Source organism: Euwallacea similis, chromosome 4, assembly GCF_039881205.1.
Source record: "Euwallacea similis isolate ESF13 chromosome 4, ESF131.1, whole genome shotgun sequence".
NCBI classification, from domain to species: domain Eukaryota; kingdom Metazoa; phylum Arthropoda; class Insecta; order Coleoptera; family Curculionidae; genus Euwallacea; species Euwallacea similis.
Genome location: NC_089612.1, coordinates 2555369 through 2572333, shown reverse-complemented (window position 1 = coordinate 2572333; position 16965 = coordinate 2555369). Strand labels below are relative to the sequence as shown.

Sequence of the window (16965 nt, the reverse complement as noted above, 5' to 3'; positions counted from 1 at the left end):
GATTGGTTGCCTACATTTAATCAAAAGTCAATTTACTTCTATGACCCGTCACCGTGGCGTTTCCATCTCCAACCATTAGGTTGTTTCAACTCTTTACCCTAACACTGTCGTAAAGACTCCCTCGCTTCACCTAGATATCATTTAAGCTAATTAAAACAAGCACACTGCCACAGTACATTCTCTGTGGCTTCAGAAAAAATACAGGTGAGTTTTACGTACTATTTACATTGATTACAATTCCTTTTATTAATTACTAATCATCAAGAGTTCTGGTCTGGGTCACATTCTGGTACCAATAGACACTCTCCTTCCAAGTCCTGATACGATTAGAACTGTTGAAACCCACCCGAATCAATCCGAACCTTAAACTTAGAACGCCCCCAATAAATCTTTTGAAACCACCACTTCAAAGTAACTTCTTACTCGTAATTTCTCCACTCGAAATTGTCTATCAAAGACCACACAGTATATGTGATAATGTCGATTTTGTCTAGTTTAATTGCGTCCAAAAAGCTGTTCATATAGCTTTGAAAGATAATCATTAGAACAACATAGTCTACGCTTTTAATTCGCACCCTCAAATAAGAGATTCGGTCTTGGTCGTCGGCGTTAAATGAAATTCTTAATTTCAGAGGATACTTACTTGAATTAAGTTGAGATAACAGTCGATCTCCACTAAATTGATAGAGTTCGTAGTGCTGTCAGGGAGAATTCTTGTTCATAATGTGAAGAATTTATTGAAAATGATCATGCTTTTTTATATTAATTTAGTTTGTCTACAAAAATTGTATAATCTACATGTCCACAATCACTCCAATCGCTCCAACATTTAAAATACCGAGCGCAAAGGAAACGGAAAGTGACGTCTTGTCGAAGAATTTTAAAGTACCCCAAAATAGCCGTCGACCTATATATGTTTAATTTCTTGATTAATTTTTTATCAAATTTCACCCTTTTCGAGAGGAATTGACTGTTTCTTACAAAGCGAAATGTGATAAGAAGATATATGCTTTTAAACTATACTTAAGCTTTAGTCTTTTGCGAGGCAAGAAAATCTCAAAAAGAGAGATATTTGAAAAAATAACATAGATCTTGTACTCTTGGTAAGTCTAGTCTGCCATATAACGAATGCATGAGAAGGTGAGAGTTGAGACTTTTGATTTATTTACAGAGTGGGACATGTCATGAAATTTACGATCTGAACATAACGAGTAATTTATTTTTTACGTATTTCATAACGTTTCATTACATCTTCCATAATATTTCATTATGTTGTTCATAATGAATTACACTTTTAATTTCTAAATACAGAGACTGGCCATTATTGTTTTATCCGAAACGGTTTCAATTACAAAATCAGCCCCAAAAATTAACAACTTTTTTCCCATTTAAATGAATTGGTAACTTTCACCGTTTGGGTGATATCAATAGTAAGTATATTTAAAGAAAACCACCTGCATAAGTTATATTAAATTTTACTATAGTTCACTTATTTTAAGTCCAGAACAACTGAATCTGCGAGATCCCTTAAAATGAACTCCAACTTATTAATTATTAAACGATCTTAATTACTTATTTGTTGACAGCAACTGCTTAACCTACACATCGGTTTTTTTATCAATAATTTATAATTTGATACTATGCGTTATTTTAATCGTTCTATAGTTCTATAGAACTCCTCCGGATTCACCGGAAGTGAAATTGGCCCCCATTATGGCAGTGCTTGAAATGACGTCATATCCGCTACGAATTAAACGTCATAATTTCAAAATAGCCGTCAAGCTATTTATCCGATTTCATTCAAAACAATTTTATCAAGTTTTACCCTGTTTAAGATGAAGTGGATGCCTTTTTTATCATTCAAGCTTTTGTCAGCTTGGAAAATCTCATTAGTTGAAGAGTATTTAAAAGAGGTAAATCTAAATATTAAAAACCAGTCAAGTTTAGTTATTTTTAAGTCTTCAGACAGTCTAACTTTGCTTTTTATACGCACAAACCTGTAAAAGTCAAACCCCAGTGCTTTAGCATTTGCAATATCGTCTTCTCATTTGTGGTACGAGTCGCAAGTCACATTCGTATTATCCTTGTCTGTAACTTACAAAATCCCCGTTTTTTGCCCAATTAAGTGCGCTAAAAACTTATTGCCGTCATGTAAAAACTTGTTTTATATATTCTCTCCTTTGCCTTCTTCATTTTAAGTCCTTTCAATTTGATAGGCCACAGTTGCGACGCCAAAAAGTAGACCATCGGGTATTTTCTTCAGGCCCCAGCAACTAGACGTTGTTCAATCATGGTTATGTGTGGCATTTGTGTAAAAAATATTATCGTGAAGACAATCACAAAATGCCGATGTATAATTTAAAACACGTTTCGAATCGAGCAGTTATTCAGTTCTGAGTGCTGACGATATTCTTTGATAGGTAAATTTTTAATGAAGTAGTACTCAAATTATATGGAATATGAGAGATTAAAAAAATAGTCCAAATAAATGATAAAAATCTCCATTTATTAATAAGCCCCAATTACGAGCATCTTAAGCACTTGTCGCGGGCCACAATTCTAAACGAAGTGGCCGACTGTTTGTGAGTCCTGGTCTTTTTTTCGCTATCAAAGTCAACTCTCGTGAGCCCAAATTTAACTATTGAAATTGCAAAAATGAGCACTCTAATCATCTCAATAGTTCTGGTACATACGTGTATCCGCTACACCACTTAAAAATGTTCATTAAATTCCAGATGGCGTGATGAGTAAGAGGGGTGTTGTCCAAGTAGATTGCATTCAAAATGTTCCTTAAATATTGTTATATTTGAGAATATTGGTCGTGATTTATCTTGGGGAACATATCTACGTACATTCAAGTATTCAACGCGATGAGCATCCTCCAAAGTGTTATCATTAATCCAGCCGTTTTCGCTTATAAAAATATTCCCTGGGCTGTAGTCGTCGTTGATCCAGTCAACCCATGGGCCAAGAAACAACATAACCAATCTTCAAAAGCACATTATACAAAGAGATCGTTTTGACACAAATTTACTTTACTTCAGCTTTCTTCCATGAAGGGTCAAAAGTGCCATGAACACAGTCAGGCTACCCTATAGGCCACTCAGCGGTTCCTACTAAAGTGCTTGAATAGCTGAAATTCAAAGCTTAGGACCATAGTTTATCATTCATTTTTTGAGGTTGGTGCTGGTTTAAGGCAAAAATGTGATAAGTTCTGTTAATGAAGTCGATTTCCTCTTGACTAAATTCAGGAAGTGTACTTGTGGAGAACCCCCCAAGAGCGCTTCTATTAACAATGCGGTCGATCATTACTTGTGGCTAATTTCCTCAGTAAATCGGGTGCGCAAACCAACCTTCATTAAAAGTTTAAATTACTCATCAAATATAAGTTTGAAACTCACCCAGCTGAAACTGCATCTGCCCGTCCCACGCTTCTAAATCATCAGTGCTGTTAAATATGGGTTCGTACCATGAACTACCAGTGACCATAGGAACTTTCCCTTCGTGCTTCGCTCTGAACTCGTCATCGTAGATGATAAACAGTGGCATGAGCCACAAAATGGCTCTGCTGCACTGATAGATTTTAGTGGTGTTTTCATTAGTTTGACTAGGGCTCATAAAACCCATTTCACGATATGATCTATATCTAATTAGCCATGAGGGTTTTCATCAGATGTTTATGGAACAGTTTAGATCATCAGGGGTGTGCCAATACTTTTTGATCCACTGTACATTAACAAATGTTAATATTTGTCTACATGAGTTTATATATTTTACATAATCATTTCTTTCGTCGATAAGCCAAAATTCGAGATCGTAACACCCTGCTCCAAAATCGATCGCGCCCCACATTGTGAACAACGCAAGATCGATGCACAGGAAACGGAAGTTACTGATCCTTCAAGCACGAAAACAAAAACTTAAAAATTGACGATTTTGTTATCGATTTCGTGTTGTGTTGTGATGTCTTGTTTTTAGTAGATTTTTAATAAATTTTACCCATTTCATGTATTAGAACTTTTAAATGGTGATAAATAAAGTAAACCAATATCTGATTGATTACAAGGAGAATTTTACCGACCGAAGCTTTTATCGACCTGAAATGCTCTTAAATTAGATATCTTGAAGAACGCATTTCCCTGCCAAGAGGATTGAAAATGCTCAAGTTTTAGATAAATTTGTGTTATGATTTATTAGCAATTAATATTTTTCTACATATATTCCACATAAGGATCCTTCATCATGGTAATACCTTCCTTATATTTATGGTACAGGTCAGAAGCCACATCCTCATTTTTCCTAACTGCAGTTCTACCTGAATACCTACAAAAAATGCTCACAAACTATTCTTTGCAAAGGAACTATATTGGTGTTTTCGTGTAAGTGAAAATCCCACCAATTCTTGCCTTTGCCGTCATCGGCCAAAGCTCGTTCTATTTATTTATTTATTTAATAGACGGTAGAACCTACTCCAATTATGAACTCTTTTGGGAACTCTTTGGTGGCATCACCAATGTCGTCAACGTGTACACTAGTAGCCGAAGCGCTAAAGACATGCGTTTTGGGAATTCAGAGAGTTTAAACATTGAGATTTGCCTTAAGACCAAAGAAGGGAACAAAAAGGCCAATGTGATAAGTGGTCCTATCTTGGATTGTACTGCGTGTAACAAGCGAAAATTGAAGGGTTATTCTGTGTTGATAAGAAATAAGTTTATCTTTAAGGAGGTTCTTGAAGATTATTATTTGTTTTATTTGTAATCTTTAAGAATCAAAAGTAGGAAAAAGTACCTTACTAAACGCGGAGCTAATGTGCAACCCAGCAGCTAATTTGAGATTATATTTTAATGACTTCGCAAAGACATGTGAAGACTGTAAATTAGATGGCGCTACATGAATGATTATGTGCACGTCAATCTGTATGCGCATTGTATATTTTCTTAGTAAATAAATCTGACTAAATCTCGAAAAAGAGGTATTCAAAAATATTAATATCACGGGTGATCATTAAAAAAAACCTGAAAATAGGCGGTGAACCGTAAACCTAGGGTGTTTATTTAAATTTTATCTTTTATTATTGCATTTTTTATTATTACACCCTTTATTAGTACACGTCTTATCAATTATTGGACTACTTCAAAATGAAAAAGATCATTTTCTTATGATGATGTGAGATACAACACTTAAAATTATTATTTAATCAATAAATAAACTTAAGTGTGATTCAAAGAAAGTAAACATGTAATTATCACATAAAATCGCCACAGTTTAAATTCGAAATTGGCTCAACCATGAGGCTCTTAGCATTAATTCTCAATTTAATCCTAACTATTAGGTATGGAATTACAATCCCCGTATACAAAATTACTTATTTGGTCCTAATTTTAGTGCCAAAACCATCAAAGATTATGAGGAAAATGTGACTAATAAATATTTTCCGGAAACCTTTAAATTCGGAGTAGCCACATCGGCCTATCAAATCGAGGGGGGATGGGATGAGGACGGCAAAGGCGAGAGCATTTGGGATAGATATTTGCATGAGAATTCTAGTAAGGTTTAATAATTTACTTACAATACTGATGTAGTAATTATGAGGGCTGTTTATCCAATAATGAGGTAGGAGTGTGAACGGTGACAATGGAGATGTGGCTTGCGATTCCTATCACAAATGGAGGGAAGATGTTCAGATTATGGCGGAAATGGGGGTGAGCGTCTACAGGTACGTTTTTACCTTTCAAAATCTTTGTCACTGAACAAAATTGCATTGAATCAGATTGTCCATGGCATGGCCGCGTATCCTTCCCGATGGTACCACCAATAAAATCAATCAACCAGGTGTGGATTATTATCTAAACATCTTCAAGGTTTATTATTTTTCATAATTTAATTCAACATTTTTCTCATTGGCTCAATTAACAGGAGCTGAAGGTTCATAACATTGAACCAATGGTCACATTATTTCATAGCGACCTACCAGTGCATTTAGATGATTTGGGGGGATGGCTAAATCCTCAAATAGCGGATTATTTTGCTGAATATGCTCGAGTGGCTTATTCTCTCTTTGGGGATTATGTTAAACTCTGGGTGACACTTAACGAACCAAAATCTACCTGTCTAATTGGGTATGGAGACGGCAACAGTCCGCCAGCTCTGGTACTCCCAGGAGATGGAGTGTATCAATGCGCAAAGACGCAAATATTGGCTCATGCCAAAGCATGGCGCATTTATGATGAAGAGTTTAGGGCTGTGCAGGGGGGGAAAGTCAGTTTGGTGCTTGATTCTTCGTGGAGCGAACCTGCTAGTGACTTCAATCTCGATGAGAGTGCTGCAGAGAAGGAACTTGATTTTGAAGTAAGGAATTGAGATGACTAGTTAACAAATGCTCGATATCTAAGTAATTTAGCTTGGTTGGTTTGCTAGCCCCATATATCTAGGAGAATGGCCTTCGATTATGATAAAGGAAGTAGGCAATCGCAGTCAACTGGAGGGTTTGGGTTTCTCAAGGCTGCCTGCGTTAACTCCTGCGGAGACCCTTCTTATTAATGGAAGCTTTGATTTCTTTGCTTTAAACATGTAAAAACCTCTTTAGGGTAATTTGCTTCTAAAATCTCATGACATTATGCATATAACAGATACACAGCTCAAGTGGTGGGTTACACTCCAGACGCCCCGATTGGAACTCCTAGCTATTACAATGATAAGGGCAACAATGTCACAATGTATGCTTTCTTATATCAATTTGTTTCATGATTTCTTTTAAAAACATTTACTTCTTCACCAGGGTTACACATCCAATTGTCTGCTAATCATCATTAAATCACACTTGCCGTTTTATCACCTGCGCAATCCGCATTATTTCACCATCATAGCGCATTTGCCACTTATTATTAAACACAATTCATACACAACATAATCCAATTTTAACATTAACTATGAAGGGGATCTTTCTGTTCGAATTTACAAACTCTTATATAGAGATCCTTTATGGCCCAAATCTTCTATGGGCTGGCTTTACTATGCTCCTTTTGGCATTCGCAAAATGGTCAACCACATCAACGAAAAATACAACCCTGGAGAGATTTTTATAACCGAAAATGGGTGGCCTGATAACACTGGAATTTTAGAGGATAAAGACCGCATTAGATATTATAAGGTTCGGAAATTAAACATCAATTAAAATTCAGAGAATAGTAATAAGTTTTAGAACTATTTAAGTAATATTCTGGATGCCATTTTGGAAGACGGAGTCAATGTTGTAGGGTACACCGCCTGGAGTTTCATGGACAATTTAGAATGGGCCTCAGGTTTCTCGTAAGTATCTTGTAAGAGTTCATTTTATGCCAAGGTTGAGGATGACTTATAGGCAGAAAATGGGGCTGATTCACGTAGACTTCGAAAGCCCCAATAAAACTAGGAGTTGGAAGGAGTCGGGCCGTTATTACCAGAAGGTGGTGCAAACTCGGTGTCTGGTAGATTTGTGCGTTGATTGAAACGTTTTAATAGATTTGGTTGTTTTATTATTTTTTCTTTTTTAATAAACATTATTTCAGAGCATGAATTATTAAGTGTTATTAAGCAGCTTTTAAAAAGTTCGTAAAGACGCCATAAAAAAACTTGGAATGTGAACGCTCTAAAACGGGAAATTCAATATTTGCAAAAATGTCCATCACTATTTCGTCAATAATACTTGACGTGGCGCTATCTATACATCACTAGAAAAATCGGACCTTTTTTTATGTAAATAACTTTTAGCTATGTAGCGTCATCTCTTTGTGAATAGCCAGATCATCATCTACCTATAACGTTAACTATTTTATGATATCAAAATTAGTGAAAATATGCCTCACTCCTTGCTTTTCATCCTTGTGTCTGCATAATGTTGGGAACTTGAGATGACGTCTCTCAGAAACCATTTTGTCTTAATAAACTACGTACTTTACGACTAACAATTAAACACGTAGAGACATGCAACATTGAACTATTTATTATAAAAAAATAACATAAATAAACTTCAAGCAAAACTACAAAAAGTGAGAAAATAAATGATGTTAAATGACATGAAAATGGTGATTAAACCTTCTGCTGCCCCACATTTAATGACAAAGGATGCTCTACTGGAAACACGCGTTCTATTACCTACAAAGCAAAATCTTAATTAAACACAGCAAAGAAGCAAAAGCAAAAAAAGGAATCTGGAAGGTTTTGATTAAAAAAAAATTACCTTGACAACCACAATTATGAATCACTTTATTATCAAATTTCTTATTGAGAATACAAAAATAATAATAAATAACCTAAAAACCTATGTCAATTTTGAAATTACCTTCTCAACCTGCTCCTTACTGAACATGTGAAACAACTTATCTGGGGTCATAGTCATGACCTCCACGTTGGAAGAATTCAACTTCTCCTCCATAACCTGCTTTAATATAGTGAGAGCAGCAGTACTGGCCTCCTCCAAAGTCATACTTTTATGGTACATCTCCTGCAAGCTTTGCTGTGCCCCCTCCGAACCTGAGCCTATGGCTTTAGCATCAAACTGCACAAATGTGCCTGAAGGGTCCATGTGGTATAATTGGGGCCCCTTTTCGTCAATACCCGCGAACAAAATGGCAACGCCAAAAGGCCTGGACATGGCTGCTCCATCATCATCTGAGTCACCAAACTGAATAGCCAGGTTTGAGACTGCCTGAGCACACGACTCAACACTCATGTTTTCATTGTATACGAACCAGTGGTTTTGGCACTCCAAGCGAGCCCTTGTTGTATTTTAGTTGTAAGAAATAATGATGTTTATTGTGAACAAAAAAACCTACCTATCAATCATGGTTCGGGAATCAGCAATAAGGCCTGAAACTGCGCAACCGATGTGCTTGTCAACCTCAACAATTTTCTCAATTGTGGTGGGTTCCATGAGGGGGGAGGTAATGCGCTTTTCTACTGCCAAAACTACTCCTTCATTGGTGCTTATTCCAATTGCAGTTGAGCCCAATTTAATAGCTTCAATTGCATATTCCACTTGAAAGAGGCGCCCTTCAGGGGAGAAGGTGTTGACACCACGGTCATATTCACTTCGGGTGAGGAACATTGCTGCAAGAGGAAAGTTGACATTTCCAGGACTAATTATATATATAATTGGCTTAATTTTAAGTAATAAATTTAGCTATCATTGTGTTATATCAATGTAGAAGGAAAATTAGAACGGTAATTAAAGACAGAATTTTGGTTTTGTGTTAAGGGAGAACTTTTCAAAGGGGTCCCTTAACTTCATATTAACAATGGTTACTATATGTCTAGGAAGACAACGAATCAAAGAAAAAACAGTTCTAGCTAGAAATTCATGCTTTTATAGGGTAATTTAATCGAAAATAGGTGAAATAAAGGGTTAAAAGTGTTAATTTTTGGAGATTTGAGGTTAGGTCCGCAATGAATCGGCACATATCATGAAATACCGGCAAATAAATATCAATTTTTTTAAAAGATATTGAGAACTTACTTAGAGCTTAATAAACGAGAATTATAGAGGATTTCACAATTAAATAATAATTATTTTCTTAATTTTTCCAACTTTTGCAGATCACTGTGAAAAACAAAAATGAAAACAGTGATGTTACAAAGTGGGAAGGCTGTCAGCTGTCACTATTCTTTCAATAAATTTAATAAATTTTTTGGTGCAGAAACTTGAAATATGGCAACGTTGGGAGGGTGGTCATTTTAAACTATTTTTTTCCTGACACAGGTTGACAGGACCGAATTTTTAAGTTGGACTTTAGCGAATTATTTTTATATGAAAGACAGTTTGCGGCTGTAATAGTTTTGTTAATTATATTATTCAATGGTTCTAAAGAATTTCAATTCTCTCAATATATTATTTTTAGAAAAAAAACATATCAAAGCACTAAAGAAAAATTGCATTTTTTTCTTACACATTAATTGAAAAAGAAACTTCCAGACCTACCGTAATAATTTTAACTAGTTTCAGGAGAGGTTTACAACTGGGGATTATGTGATCATCCATAATCCCTGAGGGATCGAAACCGATCAAATGCCATTAGGCAGAATATATGAGCCTATGATATATTCTATACAATAAAAAGAATGTATTTTCTATGACTCTTGAAAAGTAGATTGAGTTGAAGTACGCACCAAACGTTATCATCAAAAACTCTAATCCATAAACACTTGAAAATTCATTTGACATGTCCTTTTAACACAAACAACCTACTCCAACATTTTTCAAAAAAAAACATCTAAATTTCTCTTCAACTACTTCAATCCATTATCAGATCACCATGAAACTCCTCCTCATAGGAATATTATGGTACCTTGCCATTATTTCTAGGTAAATAATAATAATTCTTTCTTTAAATCGAACATTTCCCTTCCTTTTATAGTTCATTTGCAGATGAAAACATAACGGACAGATATTTCCCCGCTTCCTTTAAATTGGGCGCTGCTTCATCTGCATATCAAGTAGAAGGAGGATGGAATGAGGATGGAAAGGGCGAAAATATGTGGGACAACTTCCTGCACGATAATGCCAGTGGGTACTAACTGTAGTGTTAAGCTAATTTCTACAGAAGCCAACTTCCAGGTCGAGTGGCCGATAGTACTAATGGAGACATTGCCTGCGATTCCTACCACAAGTGGAAGGAGGATGTGCAGCTTTTGAAAGAGATGGGAGCTCAAGTTTACAGGTTGAGGCCGAAAGTCTAGATTTTTTAAACGAAAAACAACCGTAATTTATGATATTTAATAGATTTTCAATATCCTGGTCCAGAATTCTCCCTAATGGCAGTACCAATAACGTCAATCAAGCAGGAGTTGATTATTATTTGAATTTGATCAAGGTAAGTAGCGTTATCTATGAAAATGCGGAGCAAATGCAGCTTTGCAAATATTGTAGTAGGAAGGCGCCATTGCCGAAGATTACATCTAATATTAGGTGTTATGCATAGATGGCACCACATGAACAGCGATTAATATAGTAGTGATTAAAAAAAAATTGAACTTGGCAAAATTTTCAAAAATCAACAAAATTTATAAAATTACGATATTTTCTAATTTTCGAAATTTGAAAATTTCTAAACGACGACAAAATTTGCAAAAATAACAACATTTTCACGTTCGACAAAATGTGAACACTGGCGAAATTGACGAAATTTTCAAAAATGCGCAACTTCAAAAATTGGCAAAACATTTCACATAATTGAAAAAATGTTTATGCGTTTACTGTTATGATGTAAAAAAAATACTTCAATCTTCAACTTTAAAGGATCTTTTAGCAAACGGCATCGAACCTTTGGTCACCCTCTACCACTGGGACCTGCCCGAGCACCTCAAAGAGCTGGGAGGGTGGCTCAATCCCCAAATCACTGACTATTTCGCTGAATACGCCCGGCTGGCATTTTCATTATATGGAGAATACGTAAAGACATGGATCACAGGTACCAACGAAAGTACCCTCAATTATTTATAATCCGATGGTAACTTTAATAATGTAGTGAACGAACCCAACACCACTTGCTTACTGGGTTATGGAAACACCATGGATGCCCCCGGTTTGGTGTTGATCGGAGATGGGGTATACCAATGCGCGAAACTGCAAGTTATGGCTCATGCCAAGGCCTATCGCATCTACGATGAGGACTTCAGAGCTACGCAAAGGGGAAAAGTCAGTTTGGCCCTTGATACTCCTTGGAGTGAACCTGCCAGTGACGATCCTTTGGATATCGAGGCTGCAGAGAGAGAATTGGAATTTGGGGTAGGAAATTTCAGTGTTTTGTTATAGGACTGCGTGGAAAATTACACTATTGCGGGCATTGTCATACTGAAAGTCACGCTTTAACGCACATTAATAATTTTGTAGTTTGGTTGGTACGCAAATCCTATTTACCTCGGAGATTGGCCCAAAATTATGAAAGAGCGCATTGACGATAGAAGTAAACGAGAAGGACTTGGCTTTTCCAGACTGCCGCCGTTCACTAAAGAAGAAATAAATTTGATTAACGGAATCTTCGATTTCTTCGGAGTGAACCTTTACACTGCCAACTTGGTCAGCTACACTGCTGATTACAACATCAGCGTCCCCAACTACTGGCTCGATAAAGGCAACAATGTTTACACGTATATTTCTTCTTCAATTATAATATAGAAATATACAAAATCCACATACTTTAGAGACCCTTCGTGGCCTGCCTCAGCTGTAGACTGGCTGAAATACGCCCCCTTCGCAATGAGAAAGCTGCTGAACTATATCCACAACACCTACAATCCAGGAGAGATTTTTGTGACTGAAAATGGGTGGGTGGACACCCCCGGGATTATTGACGATCAAGACAGGACCAGATATCACAGGGTATTTTTCAGAGTTTACACTAAACAAATGAAAAAAGGGTCATTGCAGGGCTATTTGAGCGGGCTTTTGGAAGCTTTGCTGGATGATGGGGTCAATGTAGTCGGGTACACTGCATGGAGTCTTATGGATAATTTCGAATGGACCAGTGGATATTCGTAGGTTAAAACCATGGTAATAACTAACTTGGGATATAATTCTTTTCGCATGCGCTTTTAGAAATCGATTAGGGTTGATCTATGTGGATCATGAGAGCCCTAACAGAACCAGGATTTGGAAGGCTTCTGGAAAGTACTACAAGAATGTAATTGAGACCAGGTGTTTGCTTGACACTTGCAGGGAGTACGGGTTAGACGGTAATAGGAATAAAAGTAACTTGCCTGAATTTTTGAGAATTTAAACAAAAATAAATAAATATGCAACTAACAAAATTACAAGGTTGAAAATTTTTCACAAATCATATGTCTTCTGATCGTATAATTCTCAGATTTCATAATCTGAATCTTTATAGTTTCAAGGCAGTGGTGTAACTTGTAATAAAGGGTATTCATTTAACAACCCCTCGGACTCCTATGAGTTTATTTGTGATTTGATAAAAAAATCAATTATGGGGATGTATCCAGGGTGTCCCAGAATGAGGGGGTCAAGGCTTAACCACATATTCCTTGGTCAAAAATATATTGATTCGTATCTATATACGATATATCTATATACGAAATTGTCTCCTTCTGGAGATATAGCTCCTCAAAGTCTCACATTTTTCCCTTCACAAGGAAATAAAATAAGCAATTAATTTAATAAATGTTCAAAATGACTGCCTCCTTCTCGAACACAGAAATACACGTCGAAGAAAATTAAAATTTATTCTTCGCAACATCATTAGATCATTGCGCACTCCATCAACTGCTTGCAAGATTCGAACTCTTAGGTAGTCTTCATTTTGAATGAGAACAGCATACATTCAGGATTTTAGCGTACCCAAAATGGAAAAATCGCAGGGAGTTAGATCTGGCGATCTAAGTGGCCATTGAAGAGGGGCATCATTTCCTCTACCTATCCAACGTTCTGGGAATTGCTCCTGGAGATAATGTCTCATGTTTAATCCAAACTGTGCAGGAGCCGTATCCTGCTGAAACTACATTCCGCGTGGAACTTCCAGGGGTATTTCTTCTAATAACTCCGCCAAATCATTTTGAAGAAATTGGAGGTAATCAATAGCGTTAAGAGCACGAAGCAAAAAGTGTGGACCAATTAAATGCTCTCTTGTAACACCAATACAAATATTTATCCGAATCTCTCGCTGGTAATGCCGAACAGCAGTAGCACGTGGATTTTCTTCTGCATAGACATGCTCATTATATAAGTTCAAGATACCCATTCGAGTGAAGCATGATTCATCCGTAAATAAAATTTTGTTAACAAAACGGGGATCACGTCGTTGATGATTCTTTACGGTTCGACAAAAGTTCAAACAGAGCGGATAATCGGCTTCTGCATTATCTTGAACTGGCTGAAGATGAAACGGACGGATTGATTCTTCTCTTATCGTTCTATGCACTGATGTTTTCGGAATGTTAAGTTGAAGTTCTAGTCTCCTCGTGTCGTTGCGATCATTCTGCTCCAGACAAAATTTCTTCTTCCTGTTCGACCCTTATGTGTGGTGCCCTATGACGCCTACATAGATTACGTTGAGCAGCAAAGTTGCCAGTTTCCCGGAAGTTTCTCTCCAATCACGCAAAAATTTTCCAATTTGGAGGTCGCCAGTTTGGAAATCTTTCCGCGTAAACTCTCGCACTTTTACGATAATTTCACCGGCAAAATCCCAATGTGAATAACATATCTGTTTTTTCTCCAAACGTATATATTCTTCAAAACTTATTTAAAACCTATGAAATTTAACCAAATGTGAAGGCTATGTATTGACTGACATTGTCGAGAATGAGCTGAATTGGTGACCGCGTTTTTGTCAACTACCCAGCAGTTCCAGAAATCGAAATAAAGAATTACATTTTTTCCGTCTAATTGAGGCTCCAAATCAAAATTCAAGAGATTTTTAAAAAAAGTTGCGCAATAGACCAGAAATTTCACATAAAAAAAATCAACCGTCTTCATGAGCGAATAAAAAAATTCTAGTGTATTTCATATTCGACCTTCTAGGAATTGATCACTACCCCTAATGGTTTTGGAATAATAATTCCAGTTGAATATGCCCCAAGAATCAGTAAGGCTATGCACTAAATTTCGTTACAATCCATATAGCCGTTTTCGACTTATTTGCAAAATTTAAAAAAAGTGAGACTTTGAGGGGCTATATCTCCAGAAGGAGACAATTTCGTATATACACTCACTTTCACATGAAATGCACCACCCAGTAATAATAATAATTAAGTCTTGTAATTTTGGCAAAATAATGCTTCATAATAGAGTATCAAATGATCAGACTTTCAGTTAAAAGATACAACATTTGATAATGAAAAAATTAATAATAAGTGACATCGCCTCGTACGGCAATGCAAGCATGTACTCTTCGCGGTATGCTTTGCAACAAATGATCAATATCTTCCTGGGGTATTTTATTCCATACCACCTCAAGATGATGTCGTAGGTCATCCACATTGTTTGGAGGCCTCGGTAAATTTCGAAGACGGCGACTTATCATATCCCAAAGATGTTCGATGGGCGATAGGTCCGGTGACCGTGCAGGCCAAGGCAGTATTTCCAATTGTGCTTCTTCCAGATATCGTCGAGTAATGTTCGCACTATGTGGTCTTGCATTATCCTATTGGAAAATGCCATTTGGTAAAGTTTGCATGAAAGGTACTAATACTGGCCTCAGAACATTGTCAATGTAGCGACGTGCGTTTAGGGTGCCTGGAACGAACACAAGAGAAGATCTTCGGCCAACACATATCGCACCCCAGACCATAACACTAGGTGTTAAAGCTGTGTGGCGCCTCTCAGAATATTGCAAATTTCTTCTTTCACCTCAGTATCGTCTGACTCTTCTACGACCATCATTGATCCATAAACAAAATCGCGACTCGTCACTGAAGACGATATTGTTCCACTCATGATTCCAATCAATTCGTTCTTGACACCAGGCCAATCTGGAAGCTTGGTGTTGGGCGGTTAGTGGCAGTCGTAGATTTGGGCGGTATGAATGCAGGCCAAAAGACGAAATTCTTCTGTAAACTGTTGCCATCGACACCCGACGATTTAGAGCTCCCATCCAATCTACTGCAACAGTCGTTGTTTGAAATCGATCACCAATGGCCATCCGTCTAAGAAGTCGATCATCACGTGCGTTGCTGCTACGGGGAGGACGTCCAGCTGGACGATGTCGCTGAGCCCTTTCTTCAGACCACGAAGACCATATTTTCGCAATCGTGGTGTGGTTCCGATTAATTCTTCGGGCAATCTCACAAAAAGAAAGTCCACCCTCCTTCATGCCGATAATTCGCCCTCTATCAAAATCCGAAACGTGGGAAAAATTTCGACGCTGTCTCACTGGGGGCATTTAGAGATGTCTTGTTCACAGTTCAACAACAAAATAAACTGATATTTCGACGTAAATATTATTTTATTTATTTAAAATTGAATAAAAAATCTAATAGGTCGATGACAAAAAAACCACCAGCATTCTTTCTTTTTTACTGAAAGTCTGATCATTTGATGCTCTATTATGAAGCATTATTTTGCCAAAATTACAAGACTTAATTATTATTATTACTGGGTGGTGCATTTCATGTGAAAGTGAGTGTAGATATATCACCACGAAACGATATATTTTTGACTAAGGAATCTGTGGTTAAGCCTTGACTCCCTCATTCTGGGACACCCTGTATAAGGCTAGCGATGATGAATTTTAAAATTAGTGTCAGAAAAAGACGGGACGTCGTGGAGTGTAATTTTTTTCAATAGGACAACTTGCATTTTTTTACGTAATAGAATCCTCTCTTGAGCCTATGTTAGTTCCTAGACTTTTTTTACCCTGGGATGCAGTGACTTGAAGCTATGACGTTTTAATAGAAATCTAAAATATTTATAGTGCCCCATACAAAACTGATATCGCAGTTAGCTTAAGTAAGATTTTGATAATTTTTGGGTCGATTCTCGTGTAAGATCTCTTTAGCAGGCACGAATACTCATTTAGCCCAAAACACATACAGGGTGTTCACAATAACAACTTTAATTTTCACCTTTTCAACTTCAATTTTCGCGATGTTTTCAAATAGAATACTTTGTTTTTTTTCTATTATGTAAGACGAAAGAAAATTCGGTTTTCTTCATTTTGGTATAAAATAATGTCATATTTATCTTAAATGTATCATTATCTATATGAGTTCTCTATATGTATAGAACATATAGAGGTATATTCTAAAATCATTTTCCTTTTATACGGGAGGTTATAAATAAGTGACAAATACTAAAGTTATGTATTTTTTAATGGAACACCCAATATATTAGTACCGTTTTAGATTCCTTAAGAAAAATAAATGAAGGTTTGATTGAGGTTTACCTATCCTAAACCTTAATCAAACCTTCATTTATTTTTCTTAAGGAATCTAAAACGGTACTAATATATTGGGTGTTCCATTAAAAAATACATAACT

General features: G+C 36.6%; 3 protein-coding genes and 1 pseudogene across 5 annotated transcripts; 2 read left to right on the top strand and 2 right to left on the bottom strand.

Annotated features, from left to right (window-relative positions):
• Positions 1 to 253: 253 nt before the first annotated feature.
• On the bottom strand, positions 254 to 4926 carry LOC136408754 (myrosinase 1-like; annotated as a pseudogene).
• A 294-nt stretch (positions 4927 to 5220) lies between these two features.
• On the top strand, positions 5221 to 7543 carry LOC136408199 (myrosinase 1-like). Of its 2 annotated transcripts, XM_066389063.1 has the most exons (10): positions 5221 to 5332; positions 5386 to 5546; positions 5614 to 5716; positions 5771 to 5861; positions 5917 to 6348; positions 6401 to 6570; positions 6630 to 6716; positions 6973 to 7150; positions 7202 to 7308; positions 7361 to 7543. In XM_066389063.1, exons 1-10 carry the CDS (start codon positions 5289 to 5291, stop codon positions 7485 to 7487), a joined length of 1500 nt encoding a protein of 499 aa, XP_066245160.1. In that variant the 5' UTR covers positions 5221 to 5288; the 3' UTR covers positions 7488 to 7543. The 2 variants fall into 2 exon arrangements, with proteins under 2 accessions (XP_066245160.1, XP_066245161.1); XM_066389064.1 differs by lacking the exon at positions 6630 to 6716.
• Positions 7544 to 8029: 486 nt separating this feature from the next.
• On the bottom strand, positions 8030 to 9616 carry Prosalpha5 (proteasome alpha5 subunit). The gene is made up of 4 exons (XM_066389868.1): positions 9494 to 9616; positions 8814 to 9087; positions 8321 to 8756; positions 8030 to 8133 (listed from the first exon to the last, which is right to left on the bottom strand). Exons 2-4 carry the CDS (start codon positions 9083 to 9085, stop codon positions 8068 to 8070), a joined length of 774 nt encoding a protein of 257 aa, XP_066245965.1. The 5' UTR covers positions 9086 to 9087; positions 9494 to 9616; the 3' UTR covers positions 8030 to 8067.
• Positions 9617 to 10201: 585 nt separating this feature from the next.
• Positions 10202 to 12765, top strand: LOC136408180 (myrosinase 1-like). 2 transcript variants are annotated; one of them, XM_066389036.1, is made up of 10 exons: positions 10202 to 10339; positions 10392 to 10540; positions 10592 to 10694; positions 10757 to 10847; positions 11273 to 11444; positions 11502 to 11761; positions 11867 to 12123; positions 12178 to 12355; positions 12404 to 12510; positions 12572 to 12765. In XM_066389036.1, the coding sequence occupies exons 1-10, from the start codon at positions 10290 to 10292 to the stop codon at positions 12750 to 12752; spliced, it is 1548 nt and encodes a 515-aa protein (XP_066245133.1). In that variant the 5' UTR covers positions 10202 to 10289; the 3' UTR covers positions 12753 to 12765. The 2 variants fall into 2 exon arrangements, with proteins under 2 accessions (XP_066245133.1, XP_066245132.1); XM_066389035.1 differs by having other exon boundaries at positions 12178 to 12510.
• Positions 12766 to 16965: the final 4200 nt, after the last annotated feature.